This window comes from Lepidochelys olivacea (assembly GCF_965140295.1).
Source record: "Lepidochelys olivacea isolate rLepOli2 genome assembly, chromosome: 14".
NCBI classification, from domain to species: Eukaryota; Metazoa; Chordata; order Testudines; family Cheloniidae; genus Lepidochelys; species Lepidochelys olivacea.
In genome coordinates this window covers 4,628,869-4,655,846 of record NC_140424.1, presented here as the reverse complement: position 1 = coordinate 4,655,846, position 26,978 = coordinate 4,628,869, and the positions used below count along the sequence as shown (strand labels likewise).

Here is a 26,978-nt window from a genome sequence, read left to right as displayed (position 1 = left end):
GGGCAGATGTCATGCTTCGGCACACAGAGGTCCTGATTCTCCTCACATCTATGTTGATTTTATACAAGTATCACTAGATTGACTTCAGTGGAGTTGCTTGTGATGCACAACCAGGAAATCAAGGCCATAGTTTCATGTATGCACCGAAAGTTTCAGTCACTCCAAGCAAAGATGTTTGTGACTTCTTTTGCTTAGTGTAGCTTAATGAATGAAAGCGGCTTAATTCTCTGGCACTATGCTGGGACTGGGAGTGAAAAAAACTCCTTTTGAGTAATAGATGGAGTGGATTTGATACAGAAGGTCATTGACAGAGTAAATACAAAACACGAGGATATAATAGTCTCTCTCCTGACCACAACCACACCCTAAACATTAGTTGATGATGCATATAGCCAGCTATCTCCTGCTGAAGCCGGAGAAGCAGACCAGGTGAGATATGGGCAAGCCAGCAAGTTTGGAGACAAGACGACTCGCTTGGCTTTGGGAATCAAACCACAAGCGGAGCCATTGACGCTGGCCCTCCACATATGAAAAAGGAAACATATAAATAAAGATTCCTGTGGATGGCAGAAAACGATGTGAAGGGATCCCATTGGCTTGGTTTTCCTTTGGCTTGCCCTCAGTCCTGGAAGCAGAACTAAGCTGAAGTCCGGTTCTCAGATGGAGCCAGCCTTCCGTCGCCTTGGCTTTGCCCACCTCTAGAATGCAGGCCCCCCACACACTGGAATAAGGCAGAGCCAGCACATGTGTAGCCTAAAAAAACAATTGTAACAAAAGTGATGATGGTTTTTTAAAAAAGAGATGAACCCACCTCTGTTTCAAAGGCTTGCGTTGTTTAGGTCAGTCTGACAAACTGTGAGTCTAGCCTTCTGTGGCAGAATCTTGTAGAGAGCCCCCTGGGTCAGTCGGCAGGGCACTGAATCGGAGATACAGGCTCTATTCCCAGCTCTGTCACTGACTTGCTCTGCCACCATGGGCAAGTCACTTAGCCTCTCTCTGCCTCTGTTTCGCCTCCCACCTCTTAGAGGGCATCTACATTTGAGCTGGGAGGTGTAACTCCCAGCTCGCGGAGACATACCCCCGCTAGCTCTGCTCAACCTAGCGCCTAAAAATAGCATTGCATCCACAGCAGCATGGCCAGCCACGTGGGCTAGCTGCCCCGTGTACAGCCCGCCTGAGCCCCGGCTTACATACCAGAGCTGGGCTCCATGCAGCCATGCGCAACCTGCTATTTTCAGACACTAACTCAAGCAGAGCTAGCACAGGTACATCTGTAGGAGCTGGGAATCCCACTGTCCAGCTCAAACGTGGACACAGCCTTAGTCTGTCTTCTTCATTTGGACGCTGAGCTCTTCAGTGCAGAGACTATATATCTGTACCACACCCACAGCAATGAGTCTCTTACCTCAGAGGAGGCCTCGAGGTGTTGTTATAGTATAAACAACAACTTTGAGGAGAAGCAAACAGGTCAAGAAGAGAAGAGGACTTTCCAGTTTAAGAACCCAGCAAATAGCCCAGTAAATCTACTGAATTTCTAACGTTCCTCTTGCATTTGCTGAGTCCTAAGTGGCAATGAGAGAAGTTAACAAGTTGTGCTACTAAAGATCTAAAGATCTTTACTAAAGATGCTACTAAAATGCACCGTGATTCTTTCATTTCTATTCATGGAGGAAACAGGGCCCTCAGACGCAGCTTCTTTTAAAGAAACTATTACATTCGCGAAGGCCTCAATTTTTTTATTTTGTGCCACTGAGATTTTGAAATATTCTTTCAGACAAACCAAGATTCTCTGGAAATTCCTGTGCCAATGGGCCAGAACTTCAAGTGCCCAGCACTCCCAACTGGGGACAGAGTTTCAAAAAAACATAGCATCCAAAATCTCTCCAACATACTGAGCTCATTTGAAAACCTGGCCTGGATTGTGGGTAATGAGCCCTTGTAAATATTCTGTCCATAAATCTCTTCCCTTTTATTTTTTGTAATTGTTAATTATCACATTTCTTCAGCCTGAGGCAAAGTCTGTACTGGCGCCATTGATAGCAGCCAAAGGGCATGGGACTTGCCTTCTGAAAATGTTCTCTGTATGGTACACAAATATTTATAGAAGCCTGACAAGGTCCCATTAGGCCATTCAAATTAAACAATGGTCTTTAAGAGGAGTGAAGCTGACCCCCAAACAAAACCTGAACTTCTGTGGCTTCTTCTACCTGTACCACACACTTTCCATGGTGATTAATTCCTAACAATAACCTACCGGCAAAAGTAACTCCCATACTCCAGAACCTAGCAAAAACAGGACAGACTCCTTAAAGCAAAGGAGTTTTCTTAATGATTTTTTCTTAGAGTTTTTCTTAATGATTAGAGATTGGTCTAAAGACAGTCCCCAGTTCTGAACGCTCTGGAGGGTGGGATTTGGGATCCAAACCCAGATCCAAATTTCATGACTGATCCTACGTGCTACAAATATGGGCAAAACCAAACCCCACAGATCCTGAAGTTGAGCTCTAGATCCGGATCTAAACCTGGTGGCTTGGGCCTGTCTCAGGTATAATTAATTAGTATTGATTTTATTATTATTATTATGAGAGCGTTATTTTAGATAACACCACTGAGGTTCGTGGGGATGTACAGACAAGTAGCAAAACCAGGCATTAAATTCACTGCTGGCATAGGCAGTTGTGACTCCATTGTCTTCAATAGATGGACTCAAATGACACTGATGAACGTGCTCAAGAGTTCCATGTACTCTAAGCAGGTGAAATTTACCCCTAGGCAGAGGGGGCAGTGCAGCGTCTATTACACTAATTAAGCCTGTTGTTTGTCTCCTCAGAACGTCAGGAGACATAAGTAGTACATAGGCCTTCTGCTAGGGGATGAATTTCACCCAGTAACAGCAGGCAAGGGTGAAACACCAAATTCATTTGGTACAATAAGAGTCAGCCCAAACTCTCATCAAGAACCTTTGTTAGGGTTGGAATAAAATAACTGGCTAATTTTTTATCATCATGCTTATTCTCTTTCTTGGGCCCTTCCATTTCCCAGCCTTGCCCAAAGGGAGAAGCATTGACATATCATAAGAGCAGCTATTTCCACCAACAACAGAGGAAGCAACGACTGGAAATCCCACAAGAGCCTATTCAGGTGATGCTTCCAGCCTGATTTCTAACTGAAGTCTGGCTGATCTTCCAAACTTTTAGATGTTTATCCAAACCAAGCCGACAAACCTTTGAGGATCACCATCACTACACAGAGAGGCAGATCCTCAGTTGATGCAAGACTTCAATGGCGTTGCACCAATTTACCGCAACGATGGATCTGCCCCAGATGTTTTAGTGAACTATTTTCCTTTTTCACACACACCTTTCCTTTCATTGGAGAAAAAAAAAACCACCTCACTGTCTCGTACCTCCTAGTATTCCTTAAATACAGATCCGACTTTTCGGATTGGTCACCCGCAGGCTAAACCTACTGAAAGAGCCGATCGGGTTCCTCAATCATATTTGCAAATGCGCTCTCATTTCCTGCTTGCCAGGCTACCGCAAGCATATTTTGTCCCTTTAAATCATTGTCTTCGGCTGGTGATGCGAAACACTGAGCAGCCCTTGCTGCGGATGCTCAATGTCATCAAATTCAAGGAGTGGATAATTAATATTGAAAGGTGTGATTGCAGCTAAGCAGGTCAGCTAATCAACTACTGATTTCTCTATAATGTCCTAGATCGTTTGGAAATCTAATCCGGAGGGGAGGGGGAAGGGGGGACTGCTGGGAATTAGAGTGGAAATGCAGTATCCCTTTTCAAAGATAAACACTGCACAATTATGCCAGCAAGTTGGTCCCTCCTCATTCATTGGGCTATTCTCAAGCTATGGAAGTTGGACAGGCATTTCCTCCAGAGCGGCCTTCTAGTGAGTCAAATAAGAGGTCTACTTTAGCCATTGGATCTGAAGAAGTCTTATGTCATATTCATATCTGCTTTGACAACACTGTGACTGCCTGGACATTCGTTATAAGAAATAAACAGCGGGCACTTATGCCTCCGACACCTTAAAAAATGGGACCATGTAAAAGTACGTCTATGTAGCCACCATGCAGCTATCCAATGCCTGTAACTTTAAGTATAGACTACGCCAAATTAAGGGACTCTATTGATTTACAGTGCTTGGGGAGTCCTCTACATATTTGGGGTCGGGAAGGAATTTTCCTCCAGGGCAGATTGGAAGAGGCCCTGGAGGTTTTTCACCTTCCTCTGTAGCATGGGGCACGGGTCACTTGCTGGAGGATTCTCTGCGCCTTGAAGTCTTTAAACCATGATTTGAGGACTTCAATAGCTCATACATAGGTGAGAGATTTATCGCAGGAGTGGGTGAGTGAGATTTTGTGGCCTGCATTGTGCAGGAGGTCAGACTAGATGATCATACGGTCCCTTCTGACCTTAATATCTATGAATCCATGAATCTATGAATGGAATATATTTTCTGATATGTGAACATTGCAAAAACATTATAGTAATTTACTTGGGTGATTACCTTATGTTCATGGTTCCCACAGTAAAACTGACACTTTAAAACTCTAAATACATTCCAGCCTATTTGCCCTTGTGACACGAAGATATTCCCCACTTCAGCTGTAGGACAATTCCCAACAAAGTTATAAAAGGACTAGAATGATGCAGCTGTACTGGTGCTTTTCTGGTTTCCTGTTAATCCTTTCATTACCTCTAAGAACGTGCATATTTCCTAGCTTTAGTTTTCTACTGTGGCTAACTATAGAACTTCATAGGGATGAAATCAACAGAAATGTAGTAGGATTCTGTAGAAATTGCTCTACAGAAGCAATTGATTTAAATTGAAGTGAAGGGCATAGACCTTTTTGAAGATACGAGTAGGCACTCCTATCTACATCTTTTGGCACCTAAATTCTTTTAAAGATTTGTCCCTAAGAGCCTAGGCACAATCACATGAGAGTTGAGAGCAGAGCTGGGAACTGAACCCAGGGCTTTAGTAGCCCAGGTCAATGTCTTACCCACAAGTCCATGCAGTTGTCTAGATGAATAGTCAGTGCACGGCAAGCTGGGCCTGCACCTAGCGTTGCCAATCCTCCAGGATTGGCCTGGAATCTCCAGCAACTAAAGATTAATCTTTAATTAAATATTATGTCATGTGATGAAATCTCCAGGAATACCTCCAACCAAAACTGGCAACCCTACCTGCACCACCTGTCCATGCGGACCCTGTTATCGTGCACTGAAAGTTCCCTAATGTATATTGATTTACTCTTGTTTCAAAGCAGAGTAAATCTAAGCACATTAGGAACTGGAGTATTGTGTCCAGTCCTGGGCACTGTATTTCAGGAAAGATATGGACAAACAAGAGAAAGTCCAGAGAAGAGCAACAAAAATGATTAAAGGTCTAGAAAACATGAGAGAAGATTGAAAAAGTTGGGTTTGTTTAGTCTGAAGAAAAGGACATAACAGCTTTCAAGTACATAAGAGGTTGTTACAAGGAGGAGAGAGGTAAATTGTTCTCGTTAACCTCTGAGGATAGGACAAGAAGCAATGGGCTTAAATTGCTGCAAGGGCGATTTAGGTTGGACATTAGGAAAAACTTCCTAACTGTCAGGGTAGTAAAGCACAGGAATAAATTGACTAGGGAGATTGTGGAATCTCTGTCATTGGAGATTCTTAAGAGCAGGTTCAACAAACACCTTTAAGGGATGGTCTAGATAATACTTAGTCCTGCCATGAGTGCAGGGGATTCAACTAGGTGACCTCTCGAAAGCCCTTCCCGTCCTACAATTCTATGAACTTTTTGGGCCAGTTTGCAGTGTCCACATGGACAGTTAGTGCGTGGCAAGCTAGCATACCACAGATTTACACACCAGCTTGCTGCACACTAACTTTTCATCTAGACAAGACCCACATTTCCACGCTAAACCAGTTCTTGACACAGACAGGTCATTTTCAGCTCAGCAAACACCTGCATTCCCTTTTGTCAATCTCTTTGTCCATATGCTGTCCAGAAAGCGTAGACGTGTTCAGCCTGTACATACTCTGGGAATCTCTCTCCTTTCTGTAGGCCTGTCTCCCTGCCTCTCACCTAGCCTTTGTTGGGACAGCCAACATTCCTCTAGTCCCACAGGAGCTGGGTGTTGTCCTACATTGCGCAAAGAAGGATTAAAAACTAGGATCTTATACCCAAAACAATGATGCTTTATTTGTCTTGGATCTCAGCAGGATTATTGCGTTTTCCTTTTAATTAAGGAAAACAATTCCTCTGCAATAGTATTTTGATTTTCCAGCCTGTGCCGTTCTCTCCTCCCCCACCCCATCTGCTTTCCTGAGACAGCGCTCAAGATAGATAACTTCATTTCTCCTTGGGACGCAAGTGCGCTTGAGAAATCACATCATATCCTCCTGCTCCTTCTTGCATGTGGGAATCATCTTCTGGGAGGTTGCATTGCTTGCAGTGTCTGTTTGTTTTGGACGCAAAGCCTGGTGCATTGGGTTAGATGTTAGTCAAACTGACCTTTCCTGTTTTCTGAGTCAATGATCTAAGATCACTAAGTCAAGCACAAGATGTTGAAAATTAATCAGCATGTGGGGTTGACAGTGAACTGTGTGGTTGAGGGACGAGAGGGGGACCAGACCGACCAGCTTTCTCAGTCAAAGCATGGTCCTGTGCTTTTAAAACCTGCCCTCAGGAATTCCACCAGAAAACCCACCTGATGTGGCCACCCTGAGGCAGTGTCAGAATCGATGAGCCGCTTCCACCCCCCACTGGAATCCAAGGGAATGGAAGGTGCTCCGCACAGTGAAAGAGCTGGCCCCAAACGCTGATCGCCTCACTCACAGGGATAACCCATTTGATTTAAAAGATTTGGCCCTAAATGGCAATGAATAGCTTATTCCCTGGAAAGAATCAAACTGAGGGTGAAGATCCCATGCATGAAGTTTGCACTGTATTTCAGACACCAATTTGGATGTCGCTTTAGCTCTCCGGAAATGTTTAAGGAGTTACACCAAGTTCTGATACATAATTTCAGGGTGTTTTCCAGTAGCAGAGGATCTTTTCTAGCACAAACCTGTATGTTTCATACACATCTAGCTATACACCCCAGCTTTAGCTCTTGCAGTGCCACAAAGCCAATGGTCTTTTCCTCTCCTGGTATACACCCCCCAATATCCACACTGCAAATAAGAACCTGGGTCTACATTTTCAAAAGTGACTGATGATTTTTGGATACTCAGATGGACTCATTTGAAAGGAGACTGGCTTTCAGAAAGCGCTGATCACCTGTCCGCTGGAAATGTGGGCTCTTTGGATCTGTCTCCACTGCATCTGGGAGCGAGTCTTTCCACCTCGTAGACAGACTCATGCTAGATCCACTCAAGCTACCATGGAGAACTAGCAGAGGGGACCCTGCAGCTCAAGAGACTGCTCGAGCTCCCAAGCCCTACCAGCCCCCTGAGTCTGAGCTTGGGTGATGAGGCAAAGTCCCCACCAGATCCACAACATCCACCCTGCTGGTTTTAGCCCAACAGCCTGGGTGAAGGTAGGCCGAGTCTGTCTATCCAGTCTGGGAGACACATTCCCAGCTGCAGTGGAGACATATCCTTTGTGGTGACTCAAGTCAGGCACCCAAAAAATGGAAATACCTCACTTCCTTTGTCTTTGAAAATCTAGGCCCAGCTGGACGAGTGGAATCCCAAGTCCTTCAGCCTGTTAAGGCTAAGTGCTAAGCTTGTGGAAGTGCCAATAAATAATAAATAAATAAATAAATATGAATAAATCACTATTTTATAAAGAGCACATGCTAGCCAACATCACTCATGTGATCCAAGCACCCTGCTATCAGTTTCAAGTTTAGCCAGATAAAATTTCTATATTACCAAGCAATTGTTAGCAGTAAAGGGATGAAATAATAAGTCATTCTTAAGTAATATCAGTGCATTACTGTCCTGGATAGAAAAGATCCAAATTCCTCCTTTGTTTCTAAACTCTGCTGTTTTATTAAAAAAAAAAAAAAAGAAACAATACCTCCTTTCAGGCACTGCCAAGCTCCAGCTCAAGCCCCTCAGATAAGAGCTGGCAGGAAAGGTGACTGCCATCAATATTTTGGTGAATGTAACTACAGCTGAGGATGGGCTGTGTGTGGGGATAATCGCAGACACTTTGGTGTACCGGGGCTATGTTTAAAAGACATTTCTTATTGGATCCCCCTGAATTCCTAGCAAGCTTCCTCTAACACCAGGGTTTGTAAAAGACAGAGTTTAGCAATAAGGAACTAAGTCGACTGTCCTCCATATGAAGGTACGTTTTCATCTCTTGATGCTTCTTATTGTCGATATTTCATTTACTCCATTCAAATATTATTCATCTGGAGTTTATTTTGGATGAGTGGGGAAAGTAGATTTTTTTTCTTCCTACATTGCAAGTTTCATATCTGCAATCTAGGGCAGCCTGGTTCCTTCTGCTCTGCAAGATAGCTACACAGTATCTGACATGCTCTGTGAAAGTTATAGTTTCTTATTATTGTTTGTATTAAAGTAGCATTTGTTTTCATCATTTTTCTACAAAGTCACTTGCATGTTACAAAGAGAGACCTGGGATTGATTGTTATGAAGGATGAGTGTAGGTTGAGAGTGAATGAAGATGTGAGCAAAAGTATATATACTGTTCCGAGACAGATTTACAATAGATTACTCCTTAAACCAGAAAATGCAATGGTATTCCTTGGGCATCCTGGCTTTTTTATATTACATATATTATTAATTAGTAGTTGTTGTTGTTATTAAATAATTGGGATGTGTTATTCTCAGAGTGATCTCTCCCCACTTATAAAGATGGTGAATTTTTTCAAAACTTCTATCAAAAATGTGGGACTTTTGCCAAGCTAAATGGTCAACACATGTTTAAAATCTATCAGGGAGAGAGAGAAAAGACCCTGAATGTTTTTGACCATATAAATTCTGTGCTGTATTATTGTATTAACTTTCATTTGATGTTTTTAATGTTATCCTTTTCTCTTTTAAATCCAGTGTAGTTATCTGTAATATAGCTGATTTAATATTTGGAAAATAAACATAGCAAATACAAAATAGATCCATAGAACAAATAATACGACCAGCAAGATTTCATTCTTTAATTGTTAAAATAGGAATTTATGTTATGGTTGCTATTGTATCAAATTGAGTAAGTGCAAGTTGCTTTGAACTGAAAGCCATTATATTTTTCAGGTGCAGGTTTTAGTTTCTATAGTCTTCTTTCCAAACCTTTTACACTCAGTTGATCAAGCAATTGACAAGCAGAAACACAGCATCCAGGAATGCAGATAAAGGGCTTAATCTGAAAGAAAGGATGATCTTGTGGTTAAGGCACCAGGCTGGGCCTCAGGAGACAGGAGTACTGTTCCTGGCTCTGCCACAGACTTTCCTGTGTGACCCTGGGAAAGTCACTTAATCGCTCTGAACTTCAGTTCCCCATCTATAGAGAAGGGATAATATTTCCTTTCACCCCTCTTCCTCTGTCTTGCCTGTTTAGATTGTAAACTCTGCAGGCTGGAGGGGTTCTTTGCTATATGTGTGCACAGTGCCTTGCACAATCAGGCTCCTGAAACCACCAGATGCTACCAAAATGCAAATACTAATCATGGTCTAAAGCCCACTGAAGTCAATAGATAGATGCAGTGGGGCTTGGATTAGGCCCAAAATGCTCTGAGAGAAAGAGATTTTCAAAGGCACTCAGGCCGCTTAAGGCATCTAACTCTCATTGAAAGTCAATGGGAGTCAGGTGCCCAAGTGCTTGATCATCAATGTGCTGCTCAAAAGAGTGCCAGTTAAACTTTTGCAAAGCGATCAGGCTGTCAGCCCCTGGGCCAGCAGTAAATGCTGCAGGAAACCCTATTGGTAGGCTGGGCAGAATTCAAAGTTTTTTTGTTTATAATTTTGACAGATAATATTAATGTTTATTTTTAAGCATTTTAACTGATTTACATTTTCACAATTGCATGAAATTATTGGGGGCCAGACAATAATTATTTAATGACAGTGGATGCTGAGATTTAAAAAATTAAAGCTTTATAACCATAAAACACAAACTGTCAACGTGACATGCCAAAATATACACAGTAAATATCCTTAAAGCAAACTCTAGTAAGTTCTCAAGCTCCATTTTTCTTACTTTGCCTGTCCATAAATTTCAAAGATCATCCATAGAAATATTTTTCATCAGTTCATGTGTGGACAGTGAAATCCAAACCTGAAGAAGAGCTCTGTGTAAGCTCGACAGCTTGTCTCTCTCAACAACAGAAATTGGTCCAATAAAAGATATTCTCCCCCCCACACACCCTCCGCCACCTTGTTTCTCTACAGTGAAATCGACGTTTACCGACATTTACCGATAACCATTTAAACCTTCCAACCCTACTTATTGGGAAGTCCAGACAGCTCCATGAGCCCCAAGTACAGACAGCTTCCTTCCCATCCCCAAGTTTAAGATGGGTGAGGGGGCTAGTTAAAAATCCTCTTCCACTGGAAATGGGGAGAGAGACCAGTGTCTCATTAACCCCTGGCTTCAAATGACAAAGCAAGATGCCATTCACACCTTTTCTCCTCAACAAAGGTGAGAGCAGAGGACCAAAACTAGGGCCACAATTCAGCAAGGTACATAAACGCATTCCTAACTTCAAGCAGTTACCTGCTTTTACTGAATAGAGATGGGATTACTCAAATGCTTCAAGTTAGACAACTGCTTGTGTGTTTTGCTTACACGGGGTCTGGCTCAGCAAAGGCAGATGTGAGAGAGGAATCATTGATCAACATGTCAAGCTTTACCAGCAATGATATTTAAGGATCCACCATTTCTTTCATTAAAAAGAGAAATACAACTGAGAAAGGTTTCAGAGTAACAGCCGCGCTAGTCTGTATTCACAAAAAGAAAAGGAGGACTTGTGGCACCTTAGAGACTAACCAATTTATTTGAGCATGAGCTTTCGTGAGCTACAGCTCACTTCATCGGATGCAGAGAAAACAGGTTCGTTCTGCATATGCTGATCCTTCTGCAAAAGCTTCATTAGGTTCTTTTAAGTAATATAGTGCCAGCTGAATAGGAAACATCTTATCTGCCTTCTAATAATGTCTTATCAAACTTATGTGAATATATATGCATAATGCACACATACACATATATACATTCAGAGACAGAGAGAGAGAGAGACACACACACAGCTATATACACACAAATGTACCACACACATACATATATAGGCTTGGCAGAATTCCATTTTTATTTTTTATAATTTCAGTGGATGATATTGACATTTATTTTTATCAATTTAAATTTTTACAGTTGCAAAAAATTATGTTTTAAGCTTTTTTCAGTTTTCATTGATCTAAATGTTCACAGTGGTTGACTGTCAGTCAATAATCATTTAATGACAAATGTTGAGAAGCAAAAAGTTCAAGCTTTATAATGGTTAAAACACACACAAATTGTCAACATCATTTGCCAAAATATGCAAAGTAAATACCCTTAAACCAAACGCTAATAACTGCTCAGGTAGCATCTTTCTTATTTTGCCTAGCTGTAAATTTTAAGTGTAATTGATGGAAATATTTATAATCAGCTTGTGTGTACAGTGAAATCGACATTTATCAATAAAAACCGAATCCTTCCAAGCCTATATATACACACACACACATTATATGCCCCCATAAATACACACCCACCCACATATATGAATCCCTGTTTATTATGCAGTAGAGAAAATTGAAGTTTTTAAATAAATAATTCCAATGTAAATAAACTTCACACCCTGAGCAAACAAAAACGGATCCCATAGCAGATTTCTCTATTTTTCAAATAAATCATAGTTCCAAATGAACATGGGCCTGGCAGTTAGAATTTCCAAATGATTCAGTATTGGGGAAGGGGGGTGGGGGGCAAAGGGGCTGGAAAAAACCCAAACAAACAATTTTACAAGTTCCAGAAGTGAAATCCCTCCCCCCCCCTTTTTTTTTTTTAATTTGAAGAACTGGGAGGGGTGGCGGCTGCGTTCTTTGGCCCATAGAAAATCAGTGACCTGAGGACATCTGCAAGCTATTAGGACACAGACTTCAGGTAGCTCCCAGAAACACATGCTGTCCACATTACACCCTCCAAGTATATTTCCACAACTTTAGCTCTCCAAATAAATAGTCGAGCTCTCCCTGCATTAGGAAGGAGCTGCACAAACAGGTAGAGAGAATGGTAGTTTTATTCCCCCTTCCAATTCTCATGAATTTCTTGTAAGCCATTGCTGGACTGTGTAATATGAACTATTCCTTGGAAAATATAATAGGGCTAGTTTTAAATTACCCCCATGCATTTATCTGTAGGTGACTATGAAATATCAGGTCCAATTTCCACAACATGTTAGCTTCAATACACATGTCATACCTGAATAGCCACTTGTAAGAATGTGTTGTGTCAGCTGAAGAGTTAAAAAAAGATATGAAGCTACCAGGGTTTACTATGTTGCTGATGGACTTTTTATTATTAGTATTTAAATAGAGTTTTCCACCTTTTGAAACAATCCTGTTTATTTTTAAGAGTTCATAATGATTTTTAAAGGAAGGCCTCAGCACCAGAGCATGTGTTTCTTTGCAAATATAGTGGGGCAACACAACCCACTGCAGTTTAAAACACTGCATCCTTCAGAATATATGCAGTTGTGATGGAGGTTGAAAGCCAATAAACGCATGATCTGAACTCAAAGCATTTGTTCAATTTGAATGTAAGATCTCTCGGTCAAATAGCAGATGAAGGGAAAATTGGGAAGGTGGTTTTTATGGTCATTTTCTTGCTGTATAGGGCTGATTTTAAGAAAAAAAAAAATACTGGTTGTTCAACAAACATCTATTCCTTCTCCAGCCATCTCTGTGCTGTTATGAATTGGAAGACAGGCCTTTGGCCCCCATTAGCAGAGTTTGACCTTTTCCCTATGATTGGTTTAAAATAAAATTATTCAAAACAGATTGCGCATCTGATTCAGATCCCTATCCAGGCAACGTCCACTCCAAAGTGGGACTCGAAGTAAGATGAATTTGATTTAGAAAGGTAGCTCTTGGATACCTCTTCAGAGCCCACAGTTCTGTCCTAGCAGAAGGCAACATAAGGCTATTTTTAGCTTGGTTCTTTTGCCTGGTAGCATACTTGGATCACATCTCAAGACCTTCTTAGGAACAAAGTATCGATGTTCACATCAGGAGGCAAAAATTAGGCTATGTGACCAGACCACCAAATATAAGATGCACCCTAACGTCTTTGCAAGTATCTTGCAAAATATTCCACTTCCACTAGCCTGGGAAAAATTCTGTACTATTGCAAGGGTATTCCCCTTCACTTTCAACTGTCAGATACATCTCCTAGACCTACCAAGTTTGCAGAGCTTGAAGCCAATGTTATTTTTTAAAATAATAATCTTGAGAAGAGAACATTGGTAAATTACAAGTTTGTGTGCAGTGGTTTCAAAGTGTGGAGGAAACGGGAGAAAACAAAAAGTGTGTGTGTGTGTACACACGCACACCACTGAGCCTGCCCTGGAGCCACGAAGTGTTAAAAATCCTATAGAACTAGTCAGGTGCCCTCAGCTCAGAGATCTGGATTCAAACATGCAAAATAGAATCAACCAGTCTCTGGAGTTTCTGCTCTGCTATCACTCATAACCAATGGATGGGTTAAAACTCCCTATTTTTCCTTGTACTAATTCTTGGTCTCTACATATTTTGGGTGCTTCTAACATTATTTTTTACCCAATGATCAGGTGCAAAAGAGCTTTCATAATCAGAGACAACAACTGTACTTGCTGCTGTCTGGAAAATTCAAGTGCAATGTCTGATTCTACTTGCTGCAAAAACAGGATCTGGCCCACAGTGAATTCATACTCCTGGAATTATCTTTTTCAGGAGCAAATCTCAATTCTATTTAGAATGGTGCTATTTCATAAGCAAGGGTCAGCCCACAGTTATTCTGTAGACAAATAAAGAGGTATACCCAGTCTGATCTTGCCACTCAAAAGAAGCCAGCCCTTAAAAGTAGTTACAGTATTTTTATTGCAGCACTGTCCACTTTTGCTTTATACTTTCGTTATGGAACCTTTTCATTATATTCTACATGGCAAACATGAAGAGGTAGTCATTTTCAGGGATTAATTAAAACATTAAAACATCAATGTCCTTCAGGAAATCATACTGTAATCTGTAATCTCCCCTTCACTTTACAATCCAAAGAAAGAGAAAAATGCCACTGGTCCAGCATTCACTCCCATTGCTTTACATTTCATTAGTTCCAAAGCTTAAATCAATCTACATTTTGCCCAGCTCAGCAGCAGCATAGGGTTGTAAATTATTCTGACAAACTGGTGATTAGATAGATAGATAGATAGATTAGATAGATAGATAGATAGACAAAGAGCTTTGTTAATGAACAGTTAAGATTAATATAATAATTCAACACAAATACCAAAGAATTCTTAGTTCAGGCTGCAAAATAAGCCCTAATTCTGCCCCAAAGCCATCACCTAACAGCCACCATTCTCACTATTAAAACAGGACAGAAACCCACATTCCTCCTGACAAAGGCTAATCAGAAAGTGATCTAAGAAATTAGCAGGCATTTGCAAAATAAATAGCTACAGTACACAAGGAAACATCCCAGTGGTTACTGGATTCTGAGTAAGGCAGACTGCTAACCCGAACAGAGGAGTATGTGATGGGCCACTCCTACACAAGATAATTCCTGCAGCCTCCAACCACTTTCAGCCACAGTTTAAAGCACCCACTGTTCTCCTGGCATCTCTGTAAGTGCCAGAAGGGCCTTGGACAACTCTGGCGACCTGGCAACAGCTGTTTCTAATGTTAACCCTAACGTGCATCCACATGGGTTGCCTTTCACAGTGCATGTAAAATGTAATTCTCCCCTCTGTCATTCTCTAAGCTCAAGTGATATTTATTCTTTTGTGTCAATAAAAAATCGTGAACAATTATTTATTGTTTGTTAAGTGACAACAATGTGTTTGGAAAGGTATAAGGTCCCTGCCCCAGTGACCGGAGTACAAACAATCTGAATGAGATAAATTAGCTAAAATGCTAACATCTTGCACCAACAGATGAAAACATTCTGCACTGATCAAGGGTAACACTGACCTTCCAGATTTACATCTGTTCAGAGCATGTTTCCAGGCTCTCACTCCTTTTATTTTGTAAGTGGAAATAAAAATGTGTCACTGTTTTGACTTTGATGAAATTGTCTTAACGCACATGAACACAGACAGTGTGCTCTTATTTAAGAAATCATTCCATGGCTTATGAGTGGGCAAAATGATTACATAGTTTAAAAAATTCTTTACACCTCCAGATTTTCCAGTTGAAAGTTGCCTTCCAAATGGAGGAAGCACTGAGGAATCTAGGAAGTACAGACTTAGCTGGCATCTGCTTTTGTGCCATGGAATAGTCATGAAAAGTTTTGCATACAGCAAAATTCAGAGAGATTTTTGCACTAGCTTCCTGGTGTATATTTTTAAAGGGTTGCACTGTATCCCCGCTCCTCTCTACTTTGCCCCACCACACACACACACACACACACACACACACACACACACACTCACTCCAAATGGCTGAGCATATGCAGTGACAGAAAGGGCTTTCACTCTGCAGCACATCATTTGAAAAGGCGAACATTTCTCCCAGCAGAAATGCAGGGAGCCAGCATTTCCCTGGGTTTCCTGTCCTACCAAGGATGAACTTTTTGTTCCAATGAAGAGTCTGTTCTGACCCAGCAGAGAGGTCCCAGGGCTGTGTTGGTGACATCACAGCCGACAACTATGCAAATAAGTGGCTGTCAGCAATTTCAGCATGACAACTTCACAGGGGGTTGTGCGGGTGGTCAAAGAGTCTGGGGTAGAGGGGAGAGACACAGTGGACTTTAGAAATTACTGAACTTCATAAGGAAAACATGAAGGTGAATTTGCCATCCTCCCTTCTCCCTCTCCTCCTCCCCTCTCATTTCAGTATACTACAACTGACTTACATGTACATGCAGAAGCTGGCTCTCAGCAAACACATCTGATTCATGTCAATATGGCTATGGTACACATTTGCAGGGTTTGAGAGAAAAATATTTAATGTCTTGTGTGGATATTAGTCCCCTTACTATTAAACTGACCGTCTCTTTCCCTCTCTCCTAAATAGTTTAGAAAGAGGGTTTCCTGAAATAACGAAAGAAGCTGAATTAGCACAAGAGGGGAAAAAAATCAAATGAGGATTGTAATTCACATTCTTATTTGTCAAAAATCTTTCCTGAAGCCTGGGCTTGAATACTCCCTGTAAAATAAGATTAAATCGAAAACACACTATCCTGTTGTATAAAACATGACTTCAATAAAAAACATTCTACTCTTAAAAAGTGAATCTGATTGATCAGATTGTCCATATGTCTAACTATTCTGGAGAACAGGGCTTTTTTTAAAAAAAACTATGCAAACTATGACATGGGACATGCTATCTGCTTTACATTTTTCTTTTGTTTATTTTTCAAACTTGTTAAACCACTTTCTTTTGTTAAAATAGATTCTCTCGCCATGAAAAGGCAGAATATTTTCAACAAATGGTCTTTCAGGGTGAAAAATGTTCTATTACATTTTTCATTAAGTCAATTATCCTCCAAAATCATGGGATTTTTTTTTCTTTGCCAATCAATCAGCACTAACAGAAGGGAACAATCTGTTGTCACTTCCCCCCCTCCCCCACCCACACCCCCTTCTCCTCCAGGTACATTTGTTCAGACTTTTTGCTTTACCAGTTCCGCTGAGAGAAGAACAATGTATTGGCTGAGCTTTCTTTGATATTTCTAGACCAAATATTAAAGAATAGATGTGCTGTGCTAAATTTGTCTCCTGAAATAGCTAATCTGAGTCTTAAATTGGTAAGCCAATTTTTTTTCTAGAATTGTCCATCTAAATATTAAGAATAGATTAACTATGTTCATCCCAAATGTTGATGCAAATCTCAATATACCTTCCTACTTGGTCTCTGCTGTATATTTAGCCCAATCATATCTGTAACACTGGGAAATGTTTTTAAGTGTTGCAGTCAATCATAAAAAAAACAAATCATCTTCTCACCTCCCCTATGATTTCAGACAAAGGCTCTATAAATAAGGCATACACTTACCTTTCAGCTCACCCAAAGATAGCTGTTTGCCAGAGGTTTCCAAGCAAAAACTCCCAGAGAAAGATAGCAAATACAGAAAGGGTCTAACAGGGAGTTTTTTCTTCAAATTGATTTCTTCAGAGCTCCTTCCCCCTGTGCCCTTTTTTTTTTTCACGCACAATTTCCAATTCCATTTCAAAAAATAATTGCACTTTTTTAAAAATGTCCCCTCGCCAATGTACGGTCACCCAGCAGGACAATGCTACCTAGAGGAATTGTTTAACCGAACAAAGGCTGTGAACTGAAGCAGTTTCCATAAAGCACTGAGGGGAAAACCCGACATCAGTGCTCGAATTGAATTCAGAATTAGGCACTGTATATTTTATAAGGAAAACTACAGCAAAAAAAGGTGCCCCCCTACTTTGGCCCTAGAGGTTTTGATCACTTAGTTTACAGGGAAGTGTGTGGGGGGGGGGGGGAAATAGACCCTTAGGTTAAACTCGGAATCGCAGTCTTTAAAAAGCATCTGTTCAGAAATTCAGTTCTCAGCTTAGTCTTTTTATTTATTTATTTCCTTGGAAGTATCAGCACAACTTGTGTCTTATTCCCAACCGAGATAACCTTGTTATTATCTCGGACAATGCATTGGCTGTCTCGAAAGAGAAGCCTGCAATTAAAAACGTAGGTGCCGAACATTTCACTACAAAGCGAAGGGGGAATGTTTGGACTTTTTTTTTTTTTTTTGAAGCGCGTCTCCACACACACGTTAAAAATCGCGGCCCTTTAGAAACAGATCAGTGGCTGCAATTTTTAACGTGTGTGTTGGGACGTGTTTGTTTATTTTTGCTGATCGAGTTTGGCCAATTTGGCGACTCTTTAAAAACCGTGCGTTGCGTCACCGACTGACGTTGCACAAGGACGGAGACAAGTCTTTGTGGGGACAGTGTCCCCCAGTCAGGCTGGAGAGCAATCTAAACCTTCCTAAGCGGTGCAGCGGCTCTGCCCAGAAGATACTTCCAGCACGCAGCGAAATTGACATAGAAGTGCGTTGGGAAATCCAGACGGATTCGAGACTGCCTCGAAGTGAGACACTGCATCGTTCACTTATAAATATGAATTGAGAAAAAGTGTGTCGGGAACTGTATGGAGTGGCCAACATGCTGTATGCTTGGGTTACAGGGGTTTGGGTTTTTTTAATTCTTTAGTTATTTCTCATTTCACTCCTTAATTTTCCCCACATGAACCTTAGAGAAATATTAAGAGCTCTTTGAGAGCAGCATCACAAGCAAATAAGGGATTGAGAACACTTGAGGGGGCAAGAGAAAATGCACCAGAATAACTGCCATTAGAATATGTAGATTTCCCCAAAAAGTTTTTAAAAAGCCCCACACACACACACACACTTTATGCAGTATTTTATAACTATTTGGTATCTTGTCAGTTTCATTGACCACTGGCTGAAAACACTTTGATCAGTTTCTCCTCACGGTTTGCGAAGTAAAGTTTGCTGTTGAATCTTGTCAAGGGGGAAATGCCTGGAGCTGATCAATCTGATTGTCAAAGACGAGTCCAGATTCAGCAAGAAACCTGTTCTAAAAAAGTCTCCTAAGAAAGCGAAAAGTTTGAGGTTAGTTTCTGGGCTTTTGGCGCCCCCTCTGGATAAAGAAAAGAATTACATTTTACCAGCAGAAAGGCGATTGTTGACAACTGTAAAAGTTCCAAAAAAGAAACGGGACTATGAAATGTGAGTATCAAACGCACAGAAAGCAAAGCAAACCCATGTAATGGTGCCTGGCAGGGATCAGACAACATGACAACAATGAGGGTGCTTCTCCCATTTTAAACGATTTCTATCAACAGCTAAGTTTTATTTGCAATAGCTCTGGTACAGATCTGATGATCTGTGACTGAGAGATGATATAGGTATGTGTTTGATATGATTGTGCATCTACAAATGTTGAGGCATTAACGTGTTAATTATGAGAAGAAATAACCACATTGGTATGTTTAAAACTATTTTCTTCGCTATTTTTATTACACGGTAAACTTGTTTAATGATCAAGAGCGGGTGTGCTGTGACAAGCTTAAAATCAGGAATAACAGTCTCAATTTTTTCCCTTCCTGTTTGTTTCAGAATTATACCAGCTTTGCAAAACAAATAGATCTTGGATGCCCTATACCAGTTATCGGCCCCTAAAGAACAGGAGATAAAGAGCAAACTGAAAATGAGTTAAACTTTTACTAGCAAGAACCTAAAAGATATTCAAAACATGTAATGAAAACGTAAACATTTACAGCAGGGAAAACAGTCTTTCTGCAAATATAGAGGCAAAGATTTGCATTCTATATCCTGCAAGTAAATCTACGGGAAGAGAGAATTTCTGGGTTTAAATGCTGGGGGAAATGCTATGTATTAGTAAATGTCGTTTTATTACGTTATTTTGCAACTATTTTAGATATGGTCTTTGCATATTTTGAGACTGTTCTCGCTTAGCAGTTAACAGTTAGTTAGTTAGTTAGTTAGCTAATTAACTTGAGCCTGTATATCGCTCATGTCTTCATAATTTCATCCTGAAAACAAATCTGTTGTAAAGAACTATCACTCTTTCTAGTACATCTTAACTTTACGAAGCTCAGAAATGCAAATATACCGTTTATATTGTAAGACTGGAGAAACTTCAGTGCCATCGGTTAGCTCTATAAATGCAAGTTACAGCGATGGACGAGAACGGTATATAAAGTTTATCCGTGTATCAAAATGCAGAAAGTAGACACACTTTTACTTAGTGTGTTTCAGACCACGGAATAATTAAGGTTTAATTTTAAGACGACTAGCCCAATTGCACCACACTGACACAGTGTCAATGACTAGAGTCTTCAGACTACAGTCCAAACCAGAAGACCAGCCTCTGAACAAGGTAGCTCAGCAATAAATTGTCACAGAACTTTGCAGAGTTAAGCGAGCTCTACATCTGTGAGTACAGAACTTAAAGCACTGAATTATCAAATAAGCCTGCGCGTGGCTTTAAACCATGCTGGTTTTAATTAAAGAATAGCAGCAGACCAGTGAGCGTAACATCATCCTTGATGACAAATGTATTTTTAAAAACAGCTCGAGGTGTTATAATGAAAAAACAAACAGAGGCGAATCACATCATCTTTTACTTCACAGAAAAAGCTCGAAGTTCTTTGCCACGCCAAAGTAAGTGCAAATTAGGAGCACGCAACCTGTGTGATGCAATTTGACCCCCCTGGAGTATCTTTTATAGAACAGGAGACTGTCCATAGTCCCACTGAAATCAATCAAAAATTGCCGAGACAAATACAAAATAAAGACGAGTTTACTTTTAAGGCACCACAAAAGTTCTGAAGTACAAAGAGTAAACTCAGACACTTCTACTTTTCTGTATTTTTGTCTTCCCCTTCTCTGAGACCTGCGCTCCTTTCTCCCCTCCCTACAAAAACTTGTAGCCAATCATCTGTGTGCCAGCCCCCCAGGGGCAGGGCTGTCATTGGCTGAAAGTTTCTAAGGTGAAATAGAAGAGGAGAGTATTTATTACAGAGACGCGGAGAGAGAGTTGGAGAGCTGAGCTTGAAATTGACTAGGTGAAATTGGGAGCCTTAAACTTTCCAAAAACCAAGGAACTTTTTTTTTCTTCTTCTGAGAGGCAGAGAGAAAGAGGGGACAGAGAGGGGGCTAATAAGACTAACTCCAAACTTTATTTCCCACCCCCTTTTGACTATCCTCAGAGCAGGGTCCATGCACGTCTCTGAGAGCAGATCGCTGCAGCTGCAACTTTGCAGTGGGCTGTGAACAAACTTTTTTTTTCCCTCCTGCAAGCTGCTGTTCACCAGCCAAAACTTTGTTTCTTTTGCAAACTTTTTGCTGCCTTCCTTCCCACCCCACTCCCGCCTCCATCTCTTCCTTGCTTCCTCCACCACAAACCCAGCTGGTTTTAAAGAGGCGTTGCCACTTTATAATTATTATTTTTAATCCCCCCCCCCTCCTCTCCCCCACCCCTTGATTTTCATCCCACTGTTTTCCCCCTCTGCCGCTTTCTCGCATGAATCTCCTAGACCCCTTCATGAAAATGACAGAAGAGCAGGACAAATGCATCTCTGGCGCCCCTAGCCCCACCATGTCGGACGACTCCGCGGGGTCCCCCTGCCCTTCTGGTTCCGGCTCGGACACTGAGAACACCAGACCCCAAGAAAACACTTTCCCCAAGGGCGATCCGGATCTGAAGAAAGAGAGCGACGAGGACAAATTCCCGGTGTGCATCCGAGAGGCGGTCAGCCAAGTCCTGAAGGGCTACGACTGGACCCTGGTGCCCATGCCGGTCCGTGTGAACGGATCCAGCAAAAACAAGCCCCACGTGAAGAGACCCATGAACGCCTTCATGGTGTGGGCACAGGCGGCCCGGAGGAAGCTGGCGGACCAGTATCCGCATCTGCACAACGCAGAGCTCAGCAAAACGCTGGGCAAACTCTGGAGGTGAGTGAGGCGGGGGAACGTGTTTAAAGGGCCTTGGTTTGCAAAGCAGGGAGAAGTTTGGACCAGGCAGGAGAGCGTGTGGTTTCGATTCTGGGAAGCTGGCTGCTGCTGCTGGCAAACTCGTGTGCATGGGGAAAGGCAGCTAAGCTAGCGCTGGGGCAAAAGCTGGGGCAGGCGGGTACGTGGGCTTGGCCTCCTCGACTTTCAAGTGGCTTTTCTGCCCTGCACGGGCTAAGGAGGAGGGGCGGTGGGGCTCTGGTCCGGGAGAGGTTTGCGGAAAGATGGTGAGCAGAGCCCTTTGATCCCCTGGCAGGCTTTGGAAAGTGGCTGGTGCTAACAAGGAGGGCGCTCTGGAACGTGTGTGTGTAAAACCGGACTTCATCCGCATTGCATCAGATTTGCACAAACGAAGAAATGATCATGGGGGAGAGGGGAGAGAGAAAGTTGGCAAAGTTGTGCCAAGCTACGGGTGGGTGGTTCTGGAGAAAGGTGCATGGCCCGATTTCTTCGGCATTGAAAGAGAAGAAAGGGAGGGGGAAGGAGAAAGAAAGTGAGTCACCTGGCCGGGGCTTATTCTGTGACTGCAGGAGAAAAAACAAAACAAAACAAAAGTTAAATTCGCAGCAGAAGGGGAAAGTTCTGAGCGAATCTGGACCTCCAGAGGTGGTGCCCGGAGCCATCGAGGGCATTAGTCATCTAATCTTTTTATTGAATCAGTGTGTGCAAGCACTCCTCTTCCAGAGGGGGAGAAAAGTCACTGCCTAGTTTTGTTGTGTCTTGTTTGGCCACCAAAACAGTCTGCCATTTCATGGGGGCGGGGGGTTAGAGGGCGCCACCAGCCAGCAAGAGATTCTGAAGCAATGGCAAGAGGCAGGCCGTAGAGGAAGGGGTACCTACGGGGGGTCCTTTCCTTGCAATTCAGAGAGATGCCAAGCTGGAGCAGGGGAGGTGTGCTGGTCATGCAGGATGGAGTGTGCAGAAGGGAGGCTGGGGGTGAGCAATCTGCACTGCAGCCTGGCCGCAGTAGTATGTGCGGACATTTGTAGCACCCTAGGGGTGCAGAGCTCTTTATGGCAGGTCAAGACAGGGGGCCCCTTGGGGCCTGCCCTCTAGGCAGCACAACACGCTGTAAACTGTCCTTGCTGTTGGAGAAGCAACTAACCCCCAGCTCCCCGGTGTCTTGCCCAGGTTGCTGAATGAAAGCGAGAAGCGCCCTTTCGTGGAGGAGGCCGAGAGGCTGCGGGTCCAGCACAAGAAGGACCATCCCGACTACAAGTACCAGCCCCGGAGGAGAAAGTCAGTGAAGAACGGGCAGGCGGAGCAGGAGGAGGGCTCCGAGCAAACACACATCTCCCCCAATGCCATTTTCAAGGCCCTGCAGGCGGATTCTCCTCAGTCTTCCTCCAGCATGAGTGAGGTTCACTCTCCTGGAGAGCACTCTGGTAAATATGCAGCCTGATACAGACACACACACACACACGCTCCTGGGCCCAACACACTGGGCTAGGCAGCTAAGGAGAGACACAGCCGTCTGTATGTTACGGAGGTACTGTCAGTGACTCCATAGCTCACGCTGTGTTCTGAACCAGGCTCCAAATGCAATCTGCTTAAAGACAGAATGACAAACAGTAGATACGGCTCGCGAGAGCTGGATCCAGCATCAGATACTCACACAAACACGCTTACTAGGCTTCAGACTTTTTCACCAACTTTTCTCCTTGCAACAAAGTTTCAATCGACGTTTTCCAGCTTTTTAATTCAGAAATTAAATTAAAAACCACCTTGAGCTGCAGGCCATCTCAAAAGCCCCATATTTTATCTGGTGCTACATATTTGCACAGATACAGATCACACTCGTGTTACGAACCTGGAAACGTTCGTGTTACCCTTCGCAACCGACTTCAGGGGCAAAGCGGTGATATCTGCCAGGGCCCCAAAGATCTTGAGTTAACCATTAACTGCGGTATCACCCTTATACAACTGCCTCCTGCTTATAAAAAAACAGCTCACTTTAGATTTCAGGGCCTTATGGCTGTCTTTGTGTGCCATATCAGCTAAAGAGACAGACAGCTCACTTAAAACAAGGGAAGCAGCCAACTCACGACTGCATGTGCTATTTCTTTTCCTCTCCAGGGCAGTCCCAGGGGCCCCCGACTCCTCCTACTACACCCAAAACAGATGTCCAGCCTGGGAAGCAAGACCTGAAGCGAGAAGGGCGCCCTTTGCAGGAAGGAGGAAGACAACCGCCCCACATTGACTTCCGGGATGTGGACATTGGGGAACTCAGCAGCGACGTCATCTCCAACATAGAGACCTTTGACGTAAATGAGTTTGACCAGTACCTCCCACCCAACGGTCACCCGGGAGTCCCGGCCACCCACGGCCAACCCGGTCAAGTCACCTACAGCGGCAGCTATGGGATCAGCAGCACGCCTGCCACTCAAGCTGGAGCCGGGCACGTTTGGATGTCCAAGCAACAGCCACAGCCACAGCAGCCGCCGCCCCAGGCCCAGCCGCAGCATGCGATGACCACCCTGAGCAGCGAACAGGGCCAGTCCCAGCAGAGGACACACATCAAGACAGAGCAGCTCAGTCCCAGCCATTACAGCGAGCAACAGCAGCACTCCCCACAGCAGCTCAATTATAGCTCCTTCAACCTTCAGCACTACAGTTCCTCCTACCCGACCATCACCCGCTCGCAGTATGACTACACAGACCACCAGAGTTCCAACTCCTACTACAGCCATGCGGCCAGCCAGAGCACCAGCCTCTACTCCACCTTCACGTACATGAACCCCACCCAAAGGCCCATGTACACGCCCATTGCAGACACTACCGGAGTCCCTTCCATTCCCCAGACCCACAGCCCGCAGCACTGGGAACAGCCTGTCTACACACAGCTTACGAGGCCCTAAGGGCGACAACAGCAACAACAACAAGGAGAGAGAAAAAAGAACGGTCTCCAACTTTTTTTTTTTTTTTTTTTTTTTTTAATAAAGACACTAACGCTAAAGATGATGAAAAAAGAGAACACATCGGGCCTTCTGCACTACAGCACCCTTCAGGAAGTGGCCAGACCACTCTGCTGAGAACCAGCAAAACTCGGTACAGACATTCCAAGGACTGGACTTTAACCTTGATTCCGGGGCGAGAGATGAGCTTTCTCACCAGCCAACTCGTCTGCCTGTGTTTGGACTTTTGTAATTATTTTTAGCAGTAATTGAAAGAAGAAAAAAAAAAGGAAAAAAATACCCAGAGTCCTCTGTGAGGAATATTCTCTATTTTAAATATTTTTAGTATGTACTGTGTATGATTCGTTACCAATTTGAGGGGATTTATATATATTTTTTAGAGATTTTTTTTTAAATGCTCTTATTTTTTCCAACAGCTAAAACGACACTTAGTGGAGCAGTCCTAGCTTTTCTTGCAGTCAGAGGTATTTTTGTATAGATAAAAGTCTTTTCTTTAAAGAAAAACAAAATAAAACAGTGTGCATTAATTAGGAACAAAAACTGTTAAACAGGGATTGGCATCAGGCTAAGCTTTGGTCAGCTGTGCAACCTAGGAGACGCAAGGGGTTAAAAACAAAAGAGGCTTTATTTTTCTAACTTGGAAGTAGCGAGAGAGCCAGGAGGAGAATTTGTTCGTTTTATTTTTTAAAGACCTTGAGCCTTAAAGCAGCGCTGTTGAAAAGCCTTAAAAGCAGTCCTGTAATATTTTTTCCCCCCTCGAGATTCTCATACGACTGCCCTCCAGTGCAAGGAGAAAGACAGAGCCCAGAAGGGAGGCAGATCCGATTTCTGGGAAAACTTACGTCTGACTCTTTTACCAACAATCAGCAGCAGATTATGATGCCACAACCAGCATCACCCTCCTCAGCTTCCTGCTTTGGACACCATGTGCATGACAGATGCTGGAAGCCTCCCATCACCTCCCCAGCCCTTTAAAGAGCCTTGAGTGCAAACATTTAGGGCCTGATCCAAAGCCCGTTGAAGACCCCTATTGGCTTCAGTGGGCTTTGGATTAAACCCGCAGGGCACATTGGAAACATCAGATACATTTTAAATTATTTATTTTGTGAGAAAAGCCAGTTTAATCAAGATTTTCTTTTTAAAATCTCCCTTCCATTTTTTAAACTCCTTTAAAAGCGATTAGATTTGTTGGAGTCTTATTTGGAGGGTATGATGCCTGTTAAATTATGGTCTAAACTGTAACCAGTTCTTTATTTATCTCTAATTCCTTTTTATTATTATTATTATTATTCTTTGGAATCTGTGTCCTAGGTTTGTACAAACGTGTCCTCTTCCTTTTTTTCTTTTGTTTTAAGGATAAACTGGAATTTTGTTTTGTACAAACTAGAGATTGCAAATGTAGTGTATCACTGAATCATTTGCCTTGTTTTCTGCCTCAGCTCTTTTGGACACACAAACGTGTGTGTATGTGAGACACAAGACACCATTGACAAAATGTGTGTGTGTCATCTTGCTAACCTTCCACCCCTTGATGTTGTTTTGAGGTGGGGAAGCTGTGGCTAAACAGTTAAGAATTGCTTTTTAAAAAAGACAGCAAACTTTTTTTTATTTAAAAAAATGATATATTTGTTAACAGTCGTGGGAGTTTTTTGTTTTGGGGGTATTTTTTTTAGGGATTCAGTAGAAAAAATCTTAAAGCACTCATAATATGGCATCTTTCTATTTCTGTATAAAAGCAGATCTTTTTAAAGTATTTCTGTAACTTAAAAGACCTGTCATTTAAATCATATTTTGTCTTTAGGTAAGTTTGTTTTATTTTGTTTTGTTTGCAAGACCATTTGTTCTCTTTGTGAAACTTACCATTTTTGTATATTATTGTTTGCAATAAATATACATTGTATTAAAAATTTTAAAAAGCAACTGTGTATATTTTATTAAGTGCATCCACTTAAGAACAGTGGGATGTTAAAGCTACAGAGGGTTTTTTATATCGTGACTTGTATACTTTTGTCTCTTGTTTTGATTAACTGTAATCACTATATGGTTTTGGGACCTGAGCCTGCTTAATTGGGCCCAGTCCTGAAATGGTTCTTTATACAAAACTCTCATTGAAGTCAAACAATTGTGTCAATTTCCTCCTGCTACAGTGATAGCCCCATATGGTCAGCGTTAATCCCATGGCAGGATAGGTCATTTAAATAGAAGGCTACCTGGTTCCTACTACCTCTCAGGAAAGCTAGTGTGAAAAACCTTCAAAAGCTGGATTCATATTAATGTGTTACAGTAACATATTACAGTTGGTAAGATACACCTACATGCTGTGTAA

General features: G+C 42.3%; 2 protein-coding genes across 7 annotated transcripts in view; one reads left to right on the top strand and one right to left on the bottom strand.

Moving 5' to 3' along the window:
• The window catches only part of LOC311531193 (uncharacterized protein), a 270,167-nt gene that overhangs the window by 183,750 nt on the left and 59,439 nt on the right, over window positions 1-26,978 (bottom strand). The window contains exon 1 of one of the 4 annotated variants that reach the window (XR_014714151.1): window positions 17,207-17,820. The exons of the other annotated variants lie outside the window; for them this stretch is intronic. The gene's annotated coding sequence lies outside the window, so the exon portion shown is untranslated. Of the gene's footprint in view, window positions 1-17,206; window positions 17,821-26,978 lie in introns of those variants that run through there. 4 annotated transcript variants of the gene reach the window in all.
• On the top strand, window positions 8,119-24,678 carry SOX9 (SRY-box transcription factor 9). Of its 3 annotated transcripts, none has more exons than XM_084648367.1 (4): window positions 8,119-8,309; window positions 21,263-21,680; window positions 22,869-23,122; window positions 23,814-24,678. In XM_084648367.1, exons 2-4 carry the CDS (start codon window positions 21,271-21,273, stop codon window positions 24,593-24,595), a joined length of 1,446 nt encoding a protein of 481 aa, XP_084504493.1. In that variant the 5' UTR covers window positions 8,119-8,309; window positions 21,263-21,270; the 3' UTR covers window positions 24,596-24,678. The 3 variants fall into 3 exon arrangements, with proteins under 3 accessions (XP_084504493.1, XP_084504492.1, XP_084504491.1); XM_084648366.1 differs by lacking the exon at window positions 8,119-8,309 and adding an exon at window positions 18,908-18,929; XM_084648365.1 differs by lacking the exon at window positions 8,119-8,309 and having other exon boundaries at window positions 21,220-21,680.